Source organism: Ovis aries, chromosome 9 (genome assembly GCF_016772045.2).
Source record: "Ovis aries strain OAR_USU_Benz2616 breed Rambouillet chromosome 9, ARS-UI_Ramb_v3.0, whole genome shotgun sequence".
NCBI classification, from domain to species: Eukaryota; Metazoa; Chordata; class Mammalia; order Artiodactyla; family Bovidae; genus Ovis; species Ovis aries.
The window spans coordinates 86,459,862-86,486,505 of record NC_056062.1 but is presented as its reverse complement, the minus strand read 5'-3'; the positions used below and the strand labels follow the sequence as shown (position 1 = coordinate 86,486,505).

Genomic DNA, 26,644 nt, shown 5'->3' with positions numbered 1-26,644 from the left:
TGTCACACTCATCAGTGGTTGCAGTCCTCCAATGTGAGCTGGTGAGTCCTAAGGGCGCTCAGGAAGAAGTACCTGCGATCTAGCAGCCATCAGGACTGCAGCCACTTCCCACAGTGAGCTCTAATGGGGCCAAGATGTGAAAAAAAACCGCACAGGATACTGGCCCAGGATAGCTGAAGTGCATATAATAGGAATGGCCTCAGTGAGCCAGGACTCTTGCATCTTCCCGCATATAAAAAAGCACTCAACTTCTGGAGATGTCTGATTTTAATTAACAATAATTTTGACGTTCAGACTACCTGCCTTTTGTCGCAAAACTTCTATATAACCTGGCTCCTCTCCTCACATCCTTGGAGCAGTTCTCTCAAGGTTACTTGAGATGCTGGCTCTTGGGCTTGACGTCCTAAAAATCCCCACTGAATAAGACCTCTCAACTTTTAGATTGCGACCATTTTTTTAAGTTGACATAAAAATGTATGGTGTTGACAATTGCACTGGACAATGTGCTAAATGCTTTTCACCCATTCTTGTAGATAACTCTTAAAATTAAGTACCAGAGAATGAAACATAAAAACCTAAGTCATCTATCTGGACTCCACACAGATAGTAAATGGTATAGGGGGCTTTGAACCTGGGCCTGTTTACAAAGCTCATGCTATACCTACAGCATTATATACATAAGACTTTAGAGAACTTTTAAAAAATTTTATAAAACATTTATATTAGATGTATATTTCCATATCAAACCAAAGGCAAGGTTTAAATAAATAAAAACACTGAAGCTCAGTGTTCTGACAAGCGGCTTTATTCTCAGGTGATGCTTTTTCAACTCTCCTTCATTTACAGAATCTCACACTCACAATAAACTGTGGAAAATTCTGAGAGATGGGAATACCAGACCACCTGACCTGCCTCTTGAGAAATCTGTATGCAGGTCAGGAAGCAACAGTTAGAACTGTACACGGAACAACAGACTGGTTCCAAATAGGAAAAGGAGTACGACAAGGATGTATATTGTCACCCTGCTTATTTAACTTCTATGCAGAGTACATCATGAGAAACGCTGGACTGGAAGAAACACAAGCTGGAATCAAGACTGCCGGGAGAAATATCGATAACCTCAGATATGCAGATGACACTACCCTTATGGCAGAAAGTGAAGAGGAACTAAAAAGCCTCTTGATGAAAGAGGAGAGTGAAAAAGTTGGCTTATAGCTCAACATTCAGAAAACGAAGATCATGGCATCCAGTCCCATCACTTCATGGGAAATAGATGGGGGAACAGTGGAAATAGTGTCAGACTTTATTATTTTGGGCTCCAAAGTCACTGCACATGGTGACTGCAGCCATGAAATTAAGACGCTTACTCCTTGGAAGAAAAGTTATGACCAACCTAGATAGCATATTCAAAAGCAGAGACATTACTTTGCCGACTAAGGTCCGTCTAGTCAAGGCTATGGTTTTTCCTGTGGTCATGTACGGATGTGAGAGTTGGACTGTGAAGAAAGCTGAGCGCCAAAGAATTGATGCTTTTGAACTGTGGTGTTGGAGAAGACTCTTGAGAGTCCCTTGGACTGCAGGGAGATCCAACCAGTCCATTCTGAAGGAGATCAGCCCTGGGATTTCTTTGGAAGGAATGATGCTCCAATACTTTGCCTACCTCATGCAAAGAGTTGACTCATTGGAAAAGACTCTGATGCTGGGAGGGATTGGGGGCAGGAGAAGGGGACGACAGAGGATGAGATGGCTGGATGGCATCACTGACTCGATGGACGTGAATCTGAGTGAACTCCGGGAGATGGTGATGGACAGGGAGGCCTGGCGTGCTGTGATTCATGGGATCGCAAAGAGTTGGACGCAACTGAGCAACTTAACTGAATACACACAACAAAAGCAAACTCAGAGGCCAGCATCCATCTTTCTGACAGTATAGCGTGGAATTTGACAGTAAGATGGAGGAGGGGCAGAATGCATTTCTTCTTTCCCTGTTTCCTACTATTGTTTCTAATTATAGTGCCAACTGATGGCCTCTGTTATGATTTCAAGAATGGACTTCTTACTTTTGATGTTGCTCTCATATCATACTCTGCTCTCAAAACCGTTCCCATCTCTACCTGGATAATCCAACAGGGGCCCAACCTCCACCTAGAGGTGGGTAAATGACTGCAGCAGAGACAGAATCATTTTGAAGGAGTGTTGACTTTGCTACTACTTAATAAAAACCTGCTTGAAGATGAGGCCAATACTCAGAAAACCAGAACCAAGAAATGGAGACTCCGAGTTTTCTTGACAGTCTTTAAAATGTCTGGCTTTTGTTTCAGGAATGCCTGGAACACAATGAGTACTGGGTTGTATTTTCTGTGAAGTAACATTTTCTGACCAACATATGAGAACTCCAAGATCTTGATTTCTAAAATATGGCACTGAACACAATCTTTTTAACCCACTTCTCCCATTCATTCAATCACTAAATATTTATTATGTAGCAGGTGAGACTACTTGATCACATGTCATAGTCTATGGTGAACAAAGCATCAGAAACATTCACAGTATATTACAGGCCATAAAGGAAGCAACTCTGCCTCTGTGGGAAGAGAATTCCATGTAAGGATGGAAGGTACAAGCCCTCAGGGGGTTATGCTGGGTGGGTTCAAGGATATCATGGAGACCAGGGTGGACTCTCTCTTTTTTTGCCTGCCTTTCTCCTGTGAAGGCTGGTTATGCAGGCAATGTGTCCTTTAGTTTACCTTTTCACTTTATTCCTTGGAGAGGTCTCTTTCATGCCTAAGGCTAAAAGTAGATGGCCCTTAACACAAATCTTCCATCTGAATCTTTCCATGCAACCCCGGGCACGCATTTTCAATTGCTTTCCCTGGCATCTCATGTGAACCACATACCCAGTTTGGTCACTCAGCTGTGTCCAGCTCTTCTGTGACCCCATGGACTATAGCCCGCCAGGTTCCTCTGTCCATGGGATTTTCTGGGCAAGATAACGGGAGTGGGTTGCCATTTTCTTCTCCAGGGGATTTTCCAGACCCAGGGATTGAACTTGTGTATCCTACATCACAGGTGGATTCTTTTACTGCTGAGCCACTGGGGAAGCCCAACAAAGAATACAATACCCTCAGCACTGAATTCACAGTTCCTGCAGCAACAGAGTTATAAAGTTCCAAGGATTGCACCCACCAAGTTTCTAAACCAGAGTAATGTGTAATTAGGCAATCATTCTCTGGCCATTGCAACCAAGGGGAAATTTTATTTTCCTTTTTGACTCACCTGCAACACTTACCTTTACCTGAAAAGTTGTATTGAGGTAAAATCAGGAAAACCACAAAGCACACTTTCAGATGAGCTTCCATGCTTAATGCATTGTGAGCAAATCATTTTAAACATAGTGAAAACACTTGAGGGGAAGTGTTTATGCATCACTACACTTTGATTTAAACCAGCTAGGATTGCCAGTTGTGTTCCTCTGTGCTGTCTCTAAGGGACCCAGGGATTCTATTCAGTTTAGAATATTTCATCCTGGCATTGAAATGATGTGAAGTCCCCAAATTCACTTCAGTTCTGTGCAAGGGCTTCTAAACAGCCCAAGTTTTTCCTTATTAAGACAGCATTCCTATTCTCTCCATATTTTTCACCTTTTTCTTTTATATTGGAGCATAGTTGATGTGGTGATAGTTTCAACTGAACAGCAAAGTGGTTTAACTATACATATACATGTACCTGGGAGTCCTCGGTGGCTCAGATAGTAAAAAAAATCCTCCCAAAATGTGGGAGACCCAGATTCAATCCTTGTGTTGGGAAGATCTCTTGGAGGAAGGCATGGCAACCCACTCCAGTATTTCTGCCTGAAGAATCCCCATGGACAGAGGAGCCTGGCAGGCTACAGTCCATGGGGTCACAAACAGTTGGACATGACTGAGCGACTAATACATGTCTATTCTTTTTCATTCCAATGAAACCAGTTTTCATTCCAATCCGAAAGAGTCATTGCAAAGAATGTTCAAAGTACCACACAATTACACTCATTTCACATTCTAGCAAGGTAATGCCCCAAATCCTTCAAGCTAGGCTTCAACAGTATGTGAACTGAGAACTTCCAGATGTACAAGCTGAATTTAGAAAAGGCACAAGAACCAGAGATCAAATTGCCAACATCCATTGGATTATAGAGAAAGCAAGGGAATTCCAGAAAAACACTGGACTTCTGCTTCACTGACTATGCTAAAGCCTTTGACTGTGTGGAGCAAACAAACTGAGGAAAATTCTTAAACAGGTGGGAATACCAAACCACTATATCTGCCTCTGGAGAAACCTGTATGCAGGACAAGAAGCAATAGTTAGAAATGGACATGAAACAATGGAAAGTTCAAAACTGGGAAAGGAGTAGTCAAGGCTGTTTACCGTCACCTTGTTTATTTAAATTATATGCAGATTCAGTTCATTCGCTCAGTCGTGTCCAACTCTTTGTGACCCCATGGACTGCAGCACACCAGGCTTCCCTGTCCTTTGCCAACTCCCAGAGCTTACTCAAACTCGTGTCTATTGAGTAGGTGATGCCATCCAAACATTTCATCCTCTGTCGTCCCCTTCTCCTCCTGCCTTCAATCTTTCCCAGCATCAGGGTCTCTTCCTGATGAGTCAGTTCTTCTCATCAGGTGCTCAAAATATTGGAGTTTCAGCTTCAACATCAGTCTTACAAATGAACACCCAGGACTGATCTCCTTTAGGATGGACTGGTTGGATTTCCTTGCAGTCCAAGGGATTCTCAAGAGCCTTCTCCAACACCACAGTTCAAAAGCATCAGTTCTTTGGTGCTCAGCTTTCTTTATAGTCCAACTCTCACATCCATACATGACTACTGGAAAAACCATAGCTTTGCCTAGACAGACCTTTGTTGGCAAAGTAATGTCTCTGCTTTTTAATATACTGTCTAGGTTAGTCATAGCTTTTCTTCCAATGAGGAACCATCTTTTAGTTTCATGGCTGATTATATGCAGATTATATACAGATTACATCATGCAAAATGTTGGGCTGGATGAATGACAAGCTGGAATCAAGACTACTAGGAGAAGTATCAACCTCAGATATGCAGATGATACCACTCTAATGGCAGAAAGTGAAGAGGAACTAGAGAGCTTCTTGATGAGGCTAAAAGAGGAGACTGAAAAAGCTGGCTTAAAACTCAACATTCAAACAACTAAGATCATGGCATATGGTGCCATTACTTCATGCAAACAGACAGGAAGAAAGTGGAAACAGTGACAGATTTCTTTTTTCTTGGGCTCCAAAATCACCGTGGATGGTGACTGCAGCCATGAAATTAAAAGACGCTTGCTCCTTGGAAGAAAAGCTATGACAAACCTAGACAGCATATTAAAAATAGAGACATCATTTGGCCAACAAAGGTCTCTTTAGTCCAAGCTATGGTTTTTCCAGTAGCCATGTATGGATGAGAGAGTTAGACCATAACAAATGTTGAGCACTGAAGAACTGATGCTTTCGAACTGTGGTACTGTGGTACTTGAGAAGACTCTCAGAGTCCCTTGGACAGCAAGGAGATCAAATGAGTTAATCCTAAAGGAAATCAACCCTCAATATTCATTGGAAGGACTGATGCTGAAACTGAAGCTCCAATACTTTGGCCACTTGATGTGAACAGCTGACTCACTGGCAAAGACCCTGATGCTGGGAAAGATTGTAGGGGGGAGGAGAAGAGGGAGACAGCGGATGAGATGGTTAGATGGCACCACCGAGTCAATGGACATCAGTTTGAGCAAACTCTGGGAGACAGTGAAGGACAGGGAAGCCTGGTGTGTTGCAGCTCATGCAATTGCAAAGAGCTGGACACAGCTTAGTGACTGAACAAATGAACTGAAAAGACTTAGCGGAAAACTACTCAGGTTCCCTGTCCTTCCAGCTTTGGTCAACTTGGGAACTGGATTTTAAGAAATAATGAGTATGAAACAGACCATGTCTCAAAACATTTCTACTGAAAATGGCTTTAAACTATGAAAGGCAGAATAAATGAATCCACTCAAGGTTTCTACTTTATGGTGGTTATGAGTTTTATGCCATCCTAGGATAAAAATACTTTTATTAAAATATACCAGTCTAAATGTATACCTACTTTTAGAACTATGTAATTCTCAAATTGCTCTTTTTTTTTGGTTCAAAATGTATTCTACTCACTCTTCTCTATCCCATTTCATGCATATTTTGTAATTTTTAAGCCTTTCAAATAGTGGGTTAACCCACAGAATAGTAGTCACTTTTAAGGCAGTAATATCACTTAATTTGGATAATCAACTTCACTGAAACATGACAGAATTACTAAATACAAATTTACCATATATACACCCTGTTTTAACACTATCACACCTACAATGCTTTCCCTAAAAATGTTCAATATTTAACTCATAATACAGTTGGTATTAAGATATGTTTTCCCCACACTCTGAGTACGGATAGGCACCCTCAACCAAGGAAGGTGACCATGGCAGAAAGTACTGTACAGCCCTGCGTAACGAATACACACACAGCCAACATATTTATTCAACGAGTGCTCCACTGCACCACCCCAGCTGAAGGCAACCTGCAATGTGTGGTAGCCTATTTGTGCTCTAGCAAGCAATTCTGATCTAAAATGTCTAGGAAAAGTGTACATGCAACAGTATGGGATCAGCTCTTGATGAAAGTTAGAGAGAATAGTGAAAAAGTTGGCTTAAACCTCAACATTCAGAAAACTAAGATCATGGCATCCAGTCCCATCACTTCATGGCAAATAGTTGGAGAAACAGTGTCAGAAACTACAGGAAGTGATTGCAGTCATGAAATTAAAGGATGCTTACTCCTTGGAAGGACAGTTATGACCAACCTAGACAGTATATTAACAAGCAGAGACATTACTTTGCCAACAAAGGCTATGGTTTTTCCAGTAGTCATGTATGGATGTGAGAGTTGGACCATAAAGAAAGACTATAAAGCTGAAAGCCGAAGAATTGATGCTTTTGAACTGTGGTGTTGGAAAAGACTCTTGAGAGTCCCTTGGACTGCAAGGAGATCCAACCAGTCCATCCTAAAGGAGATCAGTCCTGGGTGTTCATTGGTAGGACTGATGAAGCTGAAACTCCAATACTTTGGCCACCTGATGTGAAAAGCTGACTCATTTGAAAAGACCCTGATGCTGGGAAAGACTGAGGGCAGGAGGAGAAGGGGACGACAGAGGATGAGATGGTTGGATGGCATCACTGACTCGATGGACATGGGTTTGGGTGAACTCCGGGAGTTGGTGATGGACAGGGAGGCCTGGTGTGCTGCGGTTCATGGGGTCACAAAGAGTCAGACACAACTGAGCAACTGAACTAAACACACCAACAAGGACAATGTCATTCCAAGTACTAAGAAGAAAGTTTTATGGTAGCTGGAACAGGCCCTTAGGAAATAGTCATAGAAACAGGGTAGACATCAATAGGAAATTAAGATTGGTAAACGTCGTTTAACATTATGAAAGGCATCATAAACATTTCTATAGCCTGGGCAAATAACTGTTATTTGACTGGCAGGTAGCATTTCATGATTTGGGGATGTTAGGAGAAAAAGCACACTGAAGGTTGCGTGCCAGTGTAAGATACCAAAATGATTTCTCCAACAGGGCCTCTGCCATAACCATAACCATCCTCATCTAGGGCCAATATGAGCATAATCACTTTTAGAAACATGTACACCATTCCTCCCGAATTGCTCCCTCCCCTTGCAAATGACCCTAAATTCATTAAATTACAGAGGGGAAGTAAGAGAAGAGAAAAGGAAAATAAAACATAACCTTTTATTTTCTCAGGCACACAAGTGATTTAGGATACCAATTATCAAGAGATTTTACTGATTTACCTTTAGAATTATCTATTTTAAACCTTCAGCTACCTTAGAAAATAGTTTACAGTGATCACTTTGCCATTCAGAAGTACCAAGTTATAATTCAGTTGCTTAATCAGTTAACAGTTTATGTTCAACATATCCGAGGTTATTGGAATTCCTTAGTTTTAAATATCCTGTGGAACAAGTATTCCACTTCTTTTAAGTTTTTCAGGTTAAAGACATGACCATTAAAAAGTATATCCTAAGTAGTTTATTATTAATAGAATCAGCAATGTAAAATTTAAAAACCAACTAGCGTTATTCTGACCACTATTCTGGTACACTAAGCGGCTTGTGTTTGAAACAAAATTCCATCACTGAAGTCAACAACTTAGTATCATTATTCCTGAGGTCCTCATTAAACCTCTCTTTTTCTCTGCACATGGTGACTGGTTTTGAACAGCCATGGATTCACCATGCACCTCAGAATTTACCTGTATCAACCTAGCATATACTTAGCAACTTTCAGCATTCTACAAGACAGTCCTACAAACGTAGATGTATATAAGCCACAGCACCTTTCCTAAGAATAGTTCCAATCAGCACTGCACATTAACAGACGCATACTGGTATATGTTAATAGCCTCCACCACTTAGCTCAGTTACAGCAATGGTAAATAAGAGTAGATACTGAATTATATAGCTTCTCAAGGAAGGAAATGCTTTATAGTCATAAGCTTGATCCGATCATGGGAAAGTCTTCTTTGAAAGGTTTGCAACTGGTTACAAAGTACATACAAAGGGAGTATGGCTGGCTCTGAATAAATCCACAACTCACTTCTGAACATAAACTCAAAATATACATTCTAACGACAGACATTTGGTTCTATTATTTTCACAAACCAAAGTATAGATTTCAAGTTATTTCACAAATCACATGATCAAATGAAAATGGACATGAAAACATTTAGTAAATTATTATGTACATGTTTTTAAAAGGGGATGCTGCTGTTTAAAAATAATTCACGAGACAAAACTTGGCAAAGAGTAAACAAAATCATTAATAACAAACCAGAAAATGTGGAAAACTAAGGAAAAGGTCCAAAGAATTAAAAACAGCACTTATCTTTCAAAAGGTTTGAAACAAGTGTATTGCGTGCTTTTAAAAATAAGCATAAAGCAACTTTAACTGTACTTTAAATGATTTGAGAAATAAAAAATCCAATATATAATTTATATATATATAAATATATATATTTAAGAAATCCAATATATAATATATGTATTAATATATACTCTATGACTGGAGGCAATATTAGGGCAACATAAAAAGGAACCTATAGAAATTTGTTGCTGCCAGAAATATGGCATGTGGGGTTAAAGATGGAAAGACTATAACATTGTACATGTTTTGTACAATACAGCATGTTTTGTACAATTTATAGATAGCACATATATTAATAAAAAACCAGCAACCAAATGTAGCTATCAAACAGCATGATTATAAGGGATAACAGTTTATGTGGAGGCTGGAAATGATGAACAAAAGGAAAACTGCAGTTTTAGATTAATGTGTTAAAAATAGTACATCCATACTATTTTAAGTAAAAATGGATGATTTTATTATATAAAATCATGTTGGCAGAATATAGAAAAATTACTTCTCTTTTACCTTTACATATTTAAGTACTAAGCAAAATGCAACAGTTGGAAAAACTCATGACAAACTACCAAAAGTTTTTCATTTGGCAAAATTATTCAAGTTACAAAATGCCAAAGTAAATAAATGCACTTCAAAATACATGAAGTGTAATACAAGTGTATGAAAGTAGTGATCTTAAATTATTAATTTCTTTATAAAAAAACTTAACAAACAGAAAGCACAAGATAAATATTTTCAAGTTAGACAAGAATAAATCAAATCACTGTTTATTCGGATAATTAAACTAAAATAATTATTAAAGAAACTAAACAATTAATTAGGATTTTAAAAAGAATAACAACATTTCAATGGTATTTTTCTATGAATAAAAGAAGGAAAGATTTGTAGGTCAGTTGACTGCTATAGACCCAGGTCCCTATAAAATCATCTGGACTATACCAAGAAGAACTTGGTACAGACATAAAAACAAACTTCAGTGTTATTCAAAGGTGAGAAAACTTATTCATTATGAAGGAAAGGGAAATAATTATACCTGCAACAGGGCAAAAATTTATATACTAAAATGATTAAATGCATCCGTAGCATAAAATTAAAATAATTGCTTCCAAATAAATCTTTTGCACTTTAGTAAATCAGGGCAAAGATTTTACCCTAAAGAAAAGGCAAATGGGAGGTGTCTGATAAGGTGGCACCTTCATAGCTAAAAAACAGATACTTACCAGAAAATCTGCATTTATATAGATAATCTCTACTGTAAAATAAACTAATCATTAAGATCACAATTAAGCTACTTTAAAAATATAAGGTGATAAATGAATATCATATGAATCGTATACCAAATTATTATATTCTATACACATAAGTACTATTAATAAATATACTCAATTCATTCTACAGGAAAAAGAATTGAGACTTAATTTCACATTTCAGAATTCCTGAGTCTTATCAGAGGAAAACAAGTACCAAAAAGCAAACAAAATAAGCCTACTCTACAGTAGGGCAAATATAACAATACAAATCTGGGCATCAAGATAACATTATGTACAGTTTTAAAGCTGAAGACTATGGGGACAAATATATATGTACTTCAACAGAATTATAAACCTGATTTTAAAGCTCAATTTTTTAGATAGGCATTTTGATCAAACAAGGCCACCAGAGTGACATCTTCAGTGACTGCAAGCCCACCACTTTAAAGGAATAACATCTTTATTTCAAAGCCTAATAATGAATACAAAAAGAAAAGAAGTTTAATAAAATTTTCAGTAAGACTGTAATAGGACAGCCCTTTGATGGAAGACCTAAGGAGGCTAAAACCAATGGCGTGAAATTAGAACACAAGTTCTAATTTGAGACACTACTCATTAAATAATTTCCCTTTCGCTTTGCATATTACACAGCAAAAATTAAAAAAGGTATCTTAAGAGCACTTCAGTCCCACAATGTAGGATTTAAACTTGTGTGTATAGGTGTAACAATTTGATACTTGCAAAAATACATTTAAACAAAAGTTCATGTCTATTTTCTAACTAGCAAGGAAAAGGAAAGCAAAGCGGTTCCAACTAAAACATTTAAAAAAACAAAACAAGATATCATTTACCCTTTCTGGAAACACTATGAAAGCAAAGAACATCCAATAATATTATACATTTAAAATTGCATACTTTTACTCATTTTTATAAGCAGGAAAGACACATACAATTATTCATAGTCTTTATAAATGAAGACACTAAGCAGAAAAATATTTGGATTATTTTTCTGTTCATAAGTACTCATAAAGAAAATAATGAAAAAAAAAAAACAAACCCCAAAACCTAAAGTGCAGACTTATAGGCCACTATGGGCATAATAAATGATAAAGAGCTACAGCCAAAATTGCATCTACATTTACACTTATGTATCCGGAAAATGATTCCTGTTTTTAAAAAATGTGCAATTTAAAAACTAGTCATTTGTGTGTGTGAGTGTCTGTCTGTGTGTGTGTGTGTGTGTGTGCCATAATACAATTAAAACTTGCATCCCTGCCCAGTAGTAAGGGAATCGCTAGATCTCAGACAGCACACTAGGCTCTTGACAATTACACATTTCATTAGAATCATACAATATTGATTCCATCTCCAGAAAATGTTAGGGTCCTCTTGTAGAATGAAGAGCCACTGATATTTGGTTGATTGCCTTTAACCAGAGAGGTTTTCAGTTCCATTTCGCAAGCTACAATAGCTGCATTCAATTCCACTTGAGCTCGATGAACTACATAAAACATGAGGCCTATACTTATAATAATCTGTGAATAAAAATAAAAATTACAGTTAATAATATTTTACATAGTAAAAAGGGAGAACTTTCTAAGCCAATAAATATTGTCTTAGAAATGTTTCAAACAGGATATTTATAATAATCTGTGAATAAAAATAAAACATTACAGTTAACAACGTTTTACATAGTAAAAAGGCAGAACATTTCTAAGCCAATAAATATTGTCAGAAATGTTTCAAACAGGACAGTTTTCAAATACAGTAAGTTAACATTTTTAAATAGTTTACACAAAGGTGTTATTTATTTATTCTTTTGTCTGCTGGGTGTGGAGGGCCAAAATCTCCTGGGTGTTCATAATATAGTGTCAGGCTAACACAAAGCAAGCATATATACCTTTTAGTCCATATTAAATGATGTGTGTTTGATACATGTCAAGTTTCTTTCTATCAAAAAGTTTCCTTCAAGGAATAAAAAAAAATATATTTCTACAATAGAGATAAAGTTGGCTAAACTTTGTTAATGTAATTAATGTAGTATTACTTCTGTGCAAAACTATAAATGTCTGTAGGTATTTTTAAGTTAACTTAGAAACACTACCATTTGCAAACGACCTACCTGGTGCAGCTGAAATTAAAAATATTACAACATTTGAAAAATGAAATGCCAATAAGCTTTAAAAGAAATTAACAAGAGATTGTGAACATGAAATTGTCTACACTTTTCAAACTAAAAACACAGGAACAAGGTAAGGGGAAAAATTCCAGTAAAAGGAATAGAAAAAGCACCCCAGGCTGTAGTCTCAGTTCAGCCGCTCACTTAGTGATCTGATTTCAAGCGCCTTTAAACCACGTGGGCTTCTCCCGCTGTCCAGAGGCTGTGCTCCCTCTGTACTTAAACATTCTACAAACAATTCAGCACAATGACTGTCTAAGCAGTCTACATCTTCTAAATGATATTTATTCCAAAGTTCATTTGTAAAGCAGTTCTTCAGGGTTTGGAGCAAAATATTCTCAGTAGATGTTGTTTAATGTTTCAGCACGCTTTCAAAAGCTGCTCTAAGCATAGTGATCCTGAAATACAATACTGTTTCAATTAAGCCTACCTATACTTTTATGGGAGAAATACTCCAGGTACAAATGTTGAGGGTGGAGGGGGAAGGTGATGAGGGAACCTGGAACTTGTACAAGAGATGTACATTAAGTGAGTACTCATTTCTCAATACAATTCTAAGCAAAGTAGTTATTTAATCTTATTTTTTATGCTACAGGAGACAAAGATAATTAATTTTCACCCATATTTAAATTTTTTTCTTTTTTAAATTTTATTATAGTTGATTTACAGTATTGTGTTCGTTTCAGGTGTCTATTCATTCTTTTTCAGATTCTTTTCTCACATAGGTTACCAAAGAATGCTGAATAGCTTCCTGTGCTGTACAGTAGGTTATCTACCTTATATATAGCAGTGTTTGTGTGTTCATCCCAAGCTCCTGATTTATCCTCTACTCATCTCCTCTTTTGTAACTCTAAGTTTGCTTTCAATGTCTGTAAGTCTGTTTCCGTTTTGTAAATAAGTTTATTGCATCTTTTTTTTAAATTAAATTCCACATATGAGGAATATTAGAGAAGGCAATGGCACTCCACTCCAGTACTCTTGCCTGGAAAATCCCATGGACGGAGGAGCCTGGTGGGCTGCAGTCCATGTGGTCGCTGAGGGTCGGACACGACTGAGTGACTTCCCTTTCACTTTTCACTTTCATGCATTGGAGAAGGAAATGGCAACCCACTCCAGTGTTCTTGCCTGAAGAATCCCACGGATGGCGGAGCCCGGAGGGCTGCCGTCTATGGGGTCGCACAGAGTCGGACACGACTGAAGCGACTTAGCAGCAGTGGCAGCAGCATGAGGAATACATATATGTCTTTCTCTGTCTGACTTACTTCACTTAGTATGATCATCTCTAGGTCCATTTATGTTGCTGCAAACAGCACTGTTCCATTCTTTGTATGGCTGAATAGTATTTCAGGATGTGTATGTACCACATTTTCTTTAACCATCCCCCTGTCAATGGACATCTGGGTTGCTTCCATGTCTTGGCTATTGTAAAGAGTGCTGCAATGAACGGGGTGTATGTACACTTTCGGATTATGGTTTTCTCTGTATATATGCCCAGGAATGGGACTGCTAGAGCATATGGTAGTTTTAAGGTTTTTAAGAAACCTCTATACTGTTTTCTGGGCTTCCCAGATGGCGCTAGTGGTAAAGAACTCGCCTGCCAATGCAGCAGATGTTAAGAGATTTGAGTTCAACCTCTGGGTCAGGAAGATCCCCTGGAGGAGGGCATGGCAACCCACTCCAGTATTCTTGCCTGGAGAATCCCATGGACAGAGGAGCCTGGTGGGGCACGGTTCATGGGGTCGCAAAGAGTCAGACATGATGGAAGCAACTTGGCATGCATGTTGTTCTCCATAGTGGCTGTACCAATTTACATTCCCAGCAACACTGCCGAAGGGTTCCCTTCAAATCAGTTATTTTAAAGGTAGGCCTTTAAATCTTGTCATTGTTCTCTAATATGTTATCTCTCTGAAAAATGTAGTTATACTTATTGAACACCCTAAGTCTGATACTATGTGGATGGTAATACCATAAAAAGAGATGGAAAAATGTTAGTTAGTTACCTAGTTGGGAGAGGGTGTGAATGAGATGCTAAGTTCTGCTCTGGATATGCTGAATTTGAGGTGCCAATTAGATATCCGAAGCAATTCGGTGAATGGGTCTAAAGGTATGGAAAGAAGACTAAGCTGAAGATGCATATTAAGGAGCCCTCACAATGTCCTTAATAATAGTAGCCACCATAGTAACTGCATTTGCCAAGAAGAAAAGTTTTCAGAGTGAGACTAAAAAGCTTTGGCTAGAGTCTTGAGGAGGACCAAGTTAGGAGTAAAAGGAGGAGGTGCTGATAAATGAGCCAGGAAAACAGTGAAAAAGCTCAAGATAGTGGTGTCAAAGAAGCTAAGAGAAGAAAATGTTTTTAAAAAGCACAGTCATGAGTTTTAGCTTGCTAAGATGAGAACTGAAAAGTGTATCTGATTTAGAGAAGCTTAGAGATGAAAGCTTGAGGGAAGGATTTGGCAAAGCCATAGAAACTAAGTTTAGAACTAGTGAAAAAGTTTTTCAGGTTCCCCTCAAGGGTGAATTGCCTACATCTTTACATGGGATTTTCTCCAGATGCCTTTCTGGAGTCCAGGGCTTGGAAATTTATACTGACTCTTCCTAACAGCCCAGTGAAGTGTTAAAATAATACAAAACAAAACCTTTTTACAAAGTTTCCCTACTAAAACAAAAGAATCAAACAAGTAGAAAGACAGCCTTATACAAGAAGGCATACAGAAAGTGATTTCTTCCACTGTTAACTGAAAAGCAGGCCGAGAGTATAAGCAGAACATAAGAAGGTTAGGAGATTTCATAGCTGTAAATTGAGGGGTTTCTCATTTGAAGGCTTTTGATTTTTCTGTTAAGCAAAAAAGGCAATCTGTTGCGAATGAAGAAGGAAGTTGGGGCAGGAGGAAAAATTTGTGAGGGGAGTGAGGAGAAGTTTGAAAGTCATCAAGAAAAATGCAGAAATGGGAAGATGAAGGAACAGAATATACAGCGTGTTGAGAAACCAGCTGAAGGTTTGCAACCGCAAATTAAATATCACCAGTCTGCTTGGATGCATTACTTCCCCAAAAGAGCAGGTGTAAAAGCAGATCAAAACTTGGATTTATCCAGGACTGGGTTTTGGTTGATGAATACATACAAAAATATATGGAAAAGACTAAGTTGACAAACCATGGAATCTATGTTGGATTTCAGTACAATGAAGAGTTGTGCCTTCCTCTGAATATCTATGTGGTACTGCTCTAATGTTATGGACATTCTGGATTCTCTCTGGGTGGCTTAGGTGGCTATATTGGGAGGCAAATTTGTGGCTTACTTCTACCAAGTATGAGGAACCTTATGATACTAACTCCTTCATGGATCATAGCTCTGTCATGGCAAAGGGGCTTGTGTAACTCAATAAAGCTATGAGCCATGCCATGCAGGGCCTCTCAAGATGACGGATGACAGTGAAGAGTACTACCTGATGGTCCACTAGAGCAGGAAATAGCAAACCACTCCAGTATTCTTGCCAGGAGAACCCCATAAACAGTATGAAAAGACAAAAAAATATGAAATGAAAGATGAGCTCCCCGGGTTTGAAGGTGTCCAGTATGCTTCTGGGGAAGAGTAAAGGGCAATGAAATAGCTCCAGAAAGACTTAAGAGGCTGGCCAAAGCAGAAACGGTGCTTAGCTGTGGATGTGTCTGGTGGTGAAAGTAAAGTCCAACACAATAAAGAATATTACACAGGAACTTTGAAGGTTTTTTGACCCTATGAACTGTAGCCCATCAAGCTCCTCTGTGCATGGAAGTTTTCAGGCAAGAATCCTGGAGTGGGCAGCCATTCCCTTCTCCAGGGGACCTACTTCACCCAAGGATTAAGCCTGGGTTGCATGCACTGCAGGCAGGTTTTTTTTTTTACCATCTGAGCCACCAGGGAAGCCCATTAGGTCAACGAATCAAGGTAAATCGGACATGGTCAAGCAGGAGATGGCAAGAGTGAACATTACAGCGTCGGAATCGGTGACTAAAATGGAGGGGGATGGGCAAATTTAATTCAGGTGACCATTAGAGCTACTACTGTGGGCAAGAATGACAATCCCCTGGAAGACGTGAAGTAGCCCTCATAGTCAACAAAATAGTCCAAAATGCAGTACTGTGGTGCAGTTTCAAAAACAACAGAATGATCTTGGTTTGTTTCCAAGGCAAACCATTCAACACCACAGCAATCAAAGTCTATGCCCCAATCACTGAGGCTGAAGAAGCTGAAGTTGACCAGTTCTATGAACACCTATAATACCTTCTAGAATTAACACTAAAAAAGATGTCCTTTTCATCACAAGGGATTAGAATGCAAAAGCAGGAAGTCAAGACATATTTGGAGAAACAGGCAAGGTTGGCCTTGGAGTACAAAATGAAGTAGGACGAAGGCGAACAGAGTTTTGTGAAGAGAACTCGCTGGTCACAGCACACACGCTTTCTACAACCAGAGAGACAATTCTACATTTGGACATCATGAGACAGTCAATACCAGAATCAGGCTAAATATGTTTTTTGTACCCAAAGATGCAGAAGCTCTATACAGTCAGCAAAAACAGGACCTGGAGCTGACTGTGGCTCAGATCATGAGTTCCTTATTGCAAAACTCAGGGTTGAATTGAAAAGTAGAGAAAACCACTAGGCCATTCAAGTATAACCTAAATCAAATCCCTCATGATTATATAGTAGCGGTAGTGAGTAGATTCAAGGCATCAGATCTGGCAGACAGAGTGCTTGAAGAAACAGAGGTTGGTGACACTGTATAGGAGGCAGTATCCAAAACCATCCCAAAGAAAAAGAAATACAAGAAGGCAAAGTGGTTGTCTGGGGAGGCTTTACAAATTGCTGAGGAAAGAAAAAAAGCAAAAGCAAAAGGAGAAAGGGAAAGATATATCCATCTGAATGCAGAGTTCCAGATAATAGCAGGGAGAGAGAGTGAAATCGCTCAGTCGTGTCTGATTCTTTGTCAATCCCATGCACCAGGCTCCTCCGTCCGTTGGATTCTCCAGGCAAGAGTACTGGAGTGGGGTGCCATTTCCTTCTCCAGGGGATCTTCCCAACCCAGGGATCAAACCCAAGTCTCCCACCTTGCAGGCAGACATTCTACCCTCTGAGCCACCAGGGAAGCCAGCAGGGAGAGATAAGACCCCCTTAAATGAAGAGTGCAAAGAAACAGAGGAAAAGAATAGCATCAGAAAGACTAGAGATCTCTTCAAGAAAACTGGAGATATCCAGGGAACATTTCATGCAAAGATGGACACAATAAAGGACAGAAATGGAAAGGACCTAACAAAAGCAGAAGAAATTAAGAAGAGGTGGCAAGAATACACACAATTAGACAAAAAAGGTCTTAATGACTTGGATAACCATGATGGTGTGATCACTTACCTAGAGCCAGACATCCTGGAATATGAAGTCAAGTAAGCCTTAGGAGGGACTTCCCTGACAGCTCAGTTGGTAAAGAATCTGCCTGCAATGCAGGAGATACCGGTTCGATTCCTAAGTCGGGAAGATCCCCTGGAGAAGGAAAAGGCTACCCACTCCAGTAATCTGGCCTGGAGAATCCCATGGACTGTACAGTCTGTGGGGTTGCCAAGAGTTGGACACGACTGAGAGACTTTCACTAAGCCTTAGGAAGCACCACTATGAACAATCTACTGGAGGTGACGGAATTCTTGCTGAGTGATTTAAAATCCTGAAAGGTTTTAGACTGAGTTCTGTTCAAGTGTTGCACTCAATATGTCAGCACATTTTGAAAACTCAGCAGTGGCTACTCTCAGGACTGGAAAAGGTCGGTTTTCATTCCAATCCCGAGGAAGGGCAATGCCAGAAAGTGTTCTAACTACTGTACAATTGTGTTTATGTCACAGGACAGCAAGGTTATGCTGAAAATCCTTCACCTTAGGCTAAAGCAGTACATGAACTGAAAACTTCCAGATGTATAAGCTGGGTTTTGAAGAGGCAGAGGAACCAGAGATCAAATTGCCAACATTCATTTGAATAATGGAGAAAGCAAGGGAGGAGCTCCAGAGATAGGTTTATTTCTGCTTCACTGACTATGCTAAAGCCTTTGATTGTGTGGCTCAGAACAAACCATGGAAAATTCTTAAAGAGATGGGAGTACCAGACTACCTTACTCATCTCCTGTGAAACCTGCATGTGGGTCAAGAAGCAACGGTGAGATCTCTGGGTGAGGATAAAAAATCACAACTATGTTTTGAACAATCATTGACAAAAGGATGCTGGAATCCCCCAAAGAAAGGTACTCCATGTCCAACAGAGAAGCTATAATGAGATGACAGGAGGGGCACAATCACAATGAAATCAAACTCCCACAACCACCAGGCAGATGACCCTCAAACTGGAGAACAATAATACCAAAGAAGTTCCCACACAGCCGTGAAAGTTCTAGGCCCAGATCAGGATTCCCAGCCTGGGGATCTAGGAAATGGACTAGGAGATCCCAGGGAATCTGACATTGAAGGCCTGAGGGATCTGACTGCAGGACTTCCACAGGACTGGGGAAACAGAGACTCAGCTCTTGGAGGGCACAAACAAAACCTTGTGTTCACCAGGACCAAGGACAAAGGAGCAGTGACCCCACAAGACATTGAGCCAGACCTCCCTGGGAGTATCTGAGGGTCTCCTGAGGTGTGGGTTGGCAGGGGCTCACTGCAGGGACGAGGGCACTGGTGGCAGCAGACATAAGAGGTGCTCCTTGGTAGTCTAAGCCCTCTTGGAAGTCACCATCAGCCCTACCACAGACCCTGCAGACTCCAGAGCTGGGTCACCTTGGGCCAAACAACTAACAGGGAGGGAGTACAGCCTCACCCACGAGCAGACAACTGTATTAAAGGTTTACTGAGCAGGCTCTGCCCACCAGAGCAAGACCCAGATATTTCCTACAGCCAGTCCCTCCCATCATAAGTTTGCAGAATCCTCTTAGCCTCATCCACCAAAGGGCAGACTGAGGAAGCAAGAATTACAGTCCTGCAGGTACAGAATGAGAAACACAATCACAGAAAGCTAATAAAAATGAAAAGAATTAGGATTAGATCCCAGATGAAGGAACAAGATAAATTCCCAGAAAACAGCTGAATGAAGTGGAGACAGGCAACCTTACAGAAAAAGAATTCAGGATAGTGATAATGAGGATGATCCAGGATCTTGGAAAAGAATAGAGAAAATGCAAGAAATGTTTACCAAAGACCTAGAAGAACTCAAGAACAAACACAGAGATGAATAATACACTAGAAGGATTCAATAGCAGAATAACTGATGCAGAAGAACAGATAAGTGATGTTGAGGATAGAATGGTGGAAATCTTACTGCAAAAAAGAATATAGAAAAAATAATAAAAAAAAAATGATGACAGGCTAGCCTAAGAGACCTCTGGGACAGCATTAAACATACCAACATTCACATTATAGGTGTTCCACAAGGAGAAGAGAAAGATAAAGGACCAGAGAAAATATCTGAAGAGATAACAGCGGAAAACTTCCCTAACATGGGAAAGGAAATAGTCAACAAAATCCAGGAAGCACAGAGAGTCCCAGGCAGGATAAAGCCAAGGAGGAACACACAAAGACACATAGTAAACAAAGATTAAAGATAAAGATAAAATATTAAAAGCTATAAGGGAAAAATAATAAATAATACACAAGGGAACTCCTGTAAGGTTATCAGTTGATTTCTCAAAAGAAATTCTACAAGCCAGAAGGGAATGATACAATATATTCAAAGTGATGAAAGGGAAGAAGCTACAACCCAGAATATTCTACCCAGAAAGACTCTCATCCAGATTTAATACAGAAATCAAAAGCTTTACAGACAAACGTTAAGAGAATTCAGCAACACTAAACCAGCTTTACAACAAATGCTAAAGAACTTCTTTAGTCAGGAAACACAAGAGAATGAAAAGACTTACAAAAAATAAACCCAAAATCAATTAAGAAAACGGTAATAGGGTCACACATATCAATAATTACCTTAATGTAAACAGACTAAATGCACCAACCAAAAGACATAGACTGCTGGGTAGATAAAAAAACAAGACCCAATATATATAGCTGTCTACAAGAGACCCACCTCAGATCTAGGAATGCTTACAGACTGAAAGTAAGGAGATGAGAAGAAAGTATTCCACACTAATGGAAATCTGGACGTGAGTCTGAGTGAACTCCAGGAGATGGTGATGGACAGGGAGGCCTGGCGTGCTGCGATTCATGGGGTCACAAAGAGTCGAACACGACTGAGCGACTGAACTGAACTGAACTGACTGAACTGAATGGAAATCATAAGAAAGCTGGTGTGGCAATACTCATATCAGACAAAACAGACTTTATAAAAAAGATGGTTATAAGAGACAAAGGACATTACATAATGATCAAAGGTTCAATCCAAGAGGATTTAACAATTATAAATATTCAATCCAAGAGGATTTAACACTTATAAATACCTATATATGTACCCAATGTAGGATCACCTCAATATGTAAGGCAAATATTAACAACCATAAGGGGAGACACTAACAGTAACACAATCATAGCACAGGACTTTAATAACCCACTTTCATCAATGGACTGATCATCTGGACAGAAAACTAACAAGGAATCAAAGGGCTTAAATGACACTTCAGCTGAGCTGGGCTTTTTTGATCTTTATAGAGCATTCTATCCCAAAGCAGCAGACTACACATTTTTCTCAAGTGCACAGGCATATTCTCCAGGACTGATCACAAGCTGGGCCACAGGGCAAGCGTTAGTAAATTTAAGAAAATCAAAATCAAGCATCTTGTCTGATCAAAATGCTGAGACTAGAAATAAACTATATAAAAAAAAAATCTAAAAAAACAAAACACATGGCAGCGAAACAATATGCTACAAAACAACCAAAGGATCACTAAAGAAATCAAAGTGGAAATAAAAATACTTAGAGACAAATGACAACAAAAGCACAACATTTCAATACTTATGGGAAGCAGCAAAAGCCATTCTAAGAGAGAAGTTTATAGCAATACAATCTTACCTCAAGAAACAAGAAAAACCTCAAGTAAACAATGTAACATTATACCTAAAACAATCAGAGAAAAGAACAAACAAAATCTAAAGTTACTAGAAGTAAAAAAAATCATAAAGATTAGAACAGAAATAAATGCAATAGAGAAAAAGAAAACAACTGCAAACATCAATGAAACTAAAAGCTGGTTCTTTGAAAAAATAAACAAATTTGATAAATTTTTAGTCAGATTCATCAAGAAAAATAAGAGAATGGACTCAAATCAATAAGATAAGAAATGAAAAAGAAGAAGTTACAACTGATTCCATAGAAAAGCAAGTGTCACAAGAAACTACTATGGGGCCAATAAATTGGACAATCTGGAAGAAACAGACAAATTCTCAGAAAGGCACAATCTCCCTAGACTGAACCTGGGAGAAACAGAAAATATGAACAGACTACTCACAAGCGCTAAAATTGAAACTGTGATTAAAAACCTCCCCAAAAAACAAAAGTCCAGGACCTGACAGCTTCACAGGTGAATTTTACCAAACATTTAGAGAAGAGTTGACACCTACCCTTCTGAAACTGTTCCAAAAAACTGCAGAGAAAGGAAAACTTCCAAACTCATTTTGTGAGGCCACCATCACCCTGATACCAAAAGCAGACAAAGATACCTTAAAAAAAAGAAATTTACAAGCTTATATCACTGCTGAATATAGATGCAAAAATCCTCAACAAGATAACAGCAATCCATATTAAACAATACATTAAAATACATGATCAAATGGGATTCATCCCAGGGATGCAAGGATTTTTCAACATCTGCAAATCAATCAATGTGATTCACCATATCAACAAACTGAAAAGTGGTTATCTGGGTCATCTCATATGATCATCTCAACAGATGCAGAAAAAGCTTTCGACAAAATTCAGCACTCATTTATGTAAAAAGTCTCCAGAAAGTGGGCACAGAGGGTACATACCTCAATATAATAAAGGTCATATATGAGAAACTGATAGCTAGCATCATAGTCAATGGTGGAAAGCTGAAAGCATTCCCTCCAGATCAGGAACAACAGAAGGATGTCCACTACTGCCACATTCATTCAACACAGTTTTGGAAGTCTAACCTACAGCAATCAAAGAGGAAAAAGAAGTAAAGGGAATCCAAATTGGAAAAGAAGTTTGACCCCAAATAGTCAAAGCAATCTTAAGAAAGAAAAAGAGCTAGAGGAATCAAGCTCCCTGACTACAGACTATATTACAAAGCTACAATCATCAAAACAGTATGGTACTGGCGCAAAACTAGAAATATAGATCAGTGGAACAAGACAGAAAATCCAGAAATGAGACAAGACTCTGGCACGCTGCAGTCCATGGGGTCGCAAAGAGCTGGACATGACTTAGCTACTGAACAACAAGAACAACATGATACTTTACTCTTTCAACCTTAACATGTGCTTCATCCCCGCCCCCCCCCATGCTAATTTTCCCTTCACGATGACATCTTTCTCCTCTCCATTTTCTTTTAAACTTTTTATTTTATACTGAAGTACGGCTGATTGACAATGTTGTGGTAGTTTCAGGAGGACAGCAAAGGGACTCTGCCATAAATATCCATGTATCCATTCTCCCCCAAACTCCCCTCTGATCCAGGCTGCCACAAAATCTTGAGCAGAGCTCCTTGTTCAAAGTTCCTATACAGTGGGGCTCTTCTTTAAGCTAAATTTAATACTCTCTGAAATAAATTAAACTATAAATAACATCAATGTATCAAATCAAGACATAAATATGCCACCACATTTTCTTTGTGTTGGTTGCTTTTTGTAAATGTCTGGGCTAAGAAACATTTATTTTTTTCCCTTTTGTTTTGTATCCTAAGCTTAAGCTTGCCAACTCAAGCTAAAGGGTAAGAAATCCCTTAGATAAAAGAAGATCCTATATTTTAAGAAGTACCACTGACAAATGCATGAACTATTTTGTTCTATTACAATTTTACTGATTATATGAGTAATCTACTAAGATGCATAGAAATATAAAGTATCAAATAGTGAAAATCTTCTGAAAGCTACTAATATGAGGAATTCTAATTGCAATGTCATAAAAAATGTTTTAAACTGTTTTCAGGAAACTAGAAAAACATAAAATCACTTAAATATACTAAAAAAATCTATCTGAGAATGTAGCGTACATCAGAATCTTAGAGTACCTTGGGATGATTATAAACATAAATTATTAACATAGATACTACATAACACTTGGCAATAAGGAGTTCATGATCTGAGCCATAGTCAGCTCCCAGTTGAAGAAACTAGGGAAAACCACTAGACCATTCATGTATGGCCTAAATCAAATCGCTTACAATTACACAGTGGAAGTAACAAACAGATTCAAGGGATTAGATCTGATAAACACAGTGCCTGAAGAACTATGGATGGAGGTTTGTGACACTGTACAGAACGTAGTGATCAAGACCATCCTCATGAAAAAGAAATGCAAAAATGCAAAATGGTTGTCTGAGGAGGCCTAATAGTTGAGAAAAGAACAGAAACTAAATGCAAAGGAGAAAGGAAAGATACACGCATTTGAATGAAGAGTTCCAAAGAATAGCAAGGAGAGATAAGAAAGCCTTCCTCAGTAATCTGTGCAAGGAAATAGAAGAAAACAACAGAATGGGAAAGATTAGAAATCTCTTCAAGAAAATTAGAGATATCAAGGGAACATTTCATGCCAAGATGGCCACAATAAACGACAGAAATGGTATAGACCTAACAGAAGCACAAGATATTAAGAAGTTGCAAGAAAACACAGAACTGTACAAAAAAGACCTTCATGACCCAGATAACCACAATGGTGTGATCACTCACCTAGAGCCAGACATCCTGGAATGTGAAGTCAAGTGGGTCTTAGGATGCATCACTACGAACAAAGCTAGTGGAGGTGATGGAATTCCAGTTGAGCTATTTCAAATCCTAAAAGATGATGCTGTGAAAGTGCTGCACTCAATATGCGAGCAAACCTGGAAAACTTAGCAGTGGCCACAGGACTGGAAAAGTCAGTTTTCATTCCAATCCCAAAGAAGGGCAATGTCAAAGAATGTTCCAACTACTGCACAATTGCACTCACCTCACATGCTAGCAAAGTAATGCTCAAAATTTTCCAAGCAAGGCTTCAATAGTACATGAGCTGTGAACTTTCAGATGTTCAAGCAGAGGAACCAGAGATCAAATTGCCAACATCTGCTGGATCATCAAAAAAGCAAGAGAATTCCAGAAAAACATCTACTTCTGCTTTATTGATTACACCAAAGTCTTTCACTGTGTAGATCACAATAAACTGTGAGAAATTCTTTAAGAGATAGGAATATCGGACCACTTTACCTGCCTCCTGAGAAATCTCTATGCAGGTCAAGAAACAACAGTTAGAACTGGACATGGAACAATGGACTGGTTCCAAATTGGGAAAGGAGTACATCAAGGCTGTATACTGTCACCCTGCTTATTTAACTTACATGCAGAGTACATCATATGAAATGCTGGGCTCAATGAACCACAAGCTAGAATCAAGATTGCCAAGAGAAACATTAATAATCTCAGTTATGCAGATGACATCACCCTTATGGCAGAAAGTGAAGAAGTAAAGAGCCTCTTGATGAAAGAGAAAGAGGAAAGTGAAAAGTTTGGCTTAAAACTCAACATTCAAAAAACTAAGATCATAGTATCTGGTCCCATCACTTTATGGCAAATAGATGGGGAAACAGTGGAAACAGTGGCAGACTTTATTTTGTGGGGCTCCAAAAGCATTGCAGATGGTGACGGTAGCCATGAAATCAAATGATTCTTGCTCCTTGGAAGAAAAGCTCTGACCAACCTAGATAGCATATTAAAAAGCAGAGACATTACTTTGCTGACAAATGTCCATCTAGTCAAAGCTACAGTTTTTCCAGTAGTCATGTATGGATGTGAGCGCCAAAGAATTGATGCTTTTGAACCATGGTGTTGGAGAAGATTCTTCAGAGTCCCTTGGACTGCAAGGAGATCCAATCAGTCAATCCTAAAGGAAATCAGTTCTGAATATTCATTGGAAGGACTGCTGCTGAAGCTGAAACTCCAGTACTTGGGCCACCTGATGCGAAGAACTGACTCACTGGAAAAGACCCTGATGCTGGGAAAGATTGAAGGCAGGAAGAGGAGATGACAGAGAATGAGACGGCTGGATGGCATCACCAACTCAATGGATATGAGTTTGAGCAAGCTCTGGGAGTTGGTGATGGACAGGGAGACCTGGTGTGCTGCAGTCCATGGGGTAGCAGAAGAGTCAGACATGACTGAGCAACTGAACTGACTGACTGACTGACATAACACATAGAAAGTTTAATATGTGATTAGCATGTTACATTAATAAAAACAAACCGACTAAAACAAAAACTCTAAACCTAGAGCAGGTTATCTTTTAGAAAATATAGCTGTGAAGAAAAAAACAGTAAAGGAAACTAAAAATTGATTTTCCTGAATATCATAAATATTACAAAATTTATGTTAAAGCAAGTCTTCTCTGACAAGCTTATTTATAGTTTAAGGTAAATATTCCTGGGCTCATTTTGTTTACCAAATTTGTATTGCATAAGCACAAAGAAAATTAACTCTGTCATAGTATTTTTGAAACAATATAGTGCCTCAAAAACTTGAGAATAGCAGCATTGAGAGTAAATTTGTAACATGATACCATATATTCAAAAACAGTATAAATTAAAACTTACAGTTCAGGAGATCACTTAAGTCAGCTATCTAACTGGTATTATCTGCTCAGTAGACTTATGAGCATGGTCCCTAGAACCAACTGCCTTTGTTCAAATCCTGATTCTACGCCTTGCACAAATTACTATCTAATAGTGTTCTGGTATACACACACCTCTGATCTTAGGGATCAGAGATGGCAGGCTTGATTTAGAACACTTGCCAATTTCCATAATTAAATGCCCCCTGTCATGAACAATTTCAAGCTACCGATGTAACATTACTCAATACACAATTGGTTCGTGATAATAGATAATAAAAGTTTATACCTACTAAGGTTTTGGTAGGCATTAAATGAGCTTAAATATGTGGCATATAAAGCATTCAATAAATATTAGCTATCATCATCATCTTACTAAACTATCAAAAATAATAATTTTATATTTTGGTAAATC

The 26,644-nt window shown here is 38.7% G+C and overlaps 1 protein-coding gene across 3 annotated transcripts in view; it reads right to left on the bottom strand.

Moving 5' to 3' along the window:
- Positions 1-26,644, bottom strand: part of TMEM64 (transmembrane protein 64) — an 82,177-nt gene that overhangs the window by 37,974 nt on the left and 17,559 nt on the right. The window contains exons 3-4 of one of the 3 annotated variants that reach the window (XM_060393525.1): positions 22,029-22,127; positions 7,818-11,807 (exon numbers count right to left, since the gene is read on the bottom strand). The exons of 1 other annotated variant lie outside the window; for it this stretch is intronic. In XM_060393525.1, coding sequence (XP_060249508.1) covers positions 11,619-11,807; positions 22,029-22,127 — 288 coding nt within the window. In that variant the 3' untranslated portion in view covers positions 7,818-11,618. Of the gene's footprint in view, positions 1-7,817; positions 11,808-22,028; positions 22,128-26,644 lie in introns of those variants that run through there. One more of the 3 variants, XM_027973241.3, reaches the window with a different exon arrangement.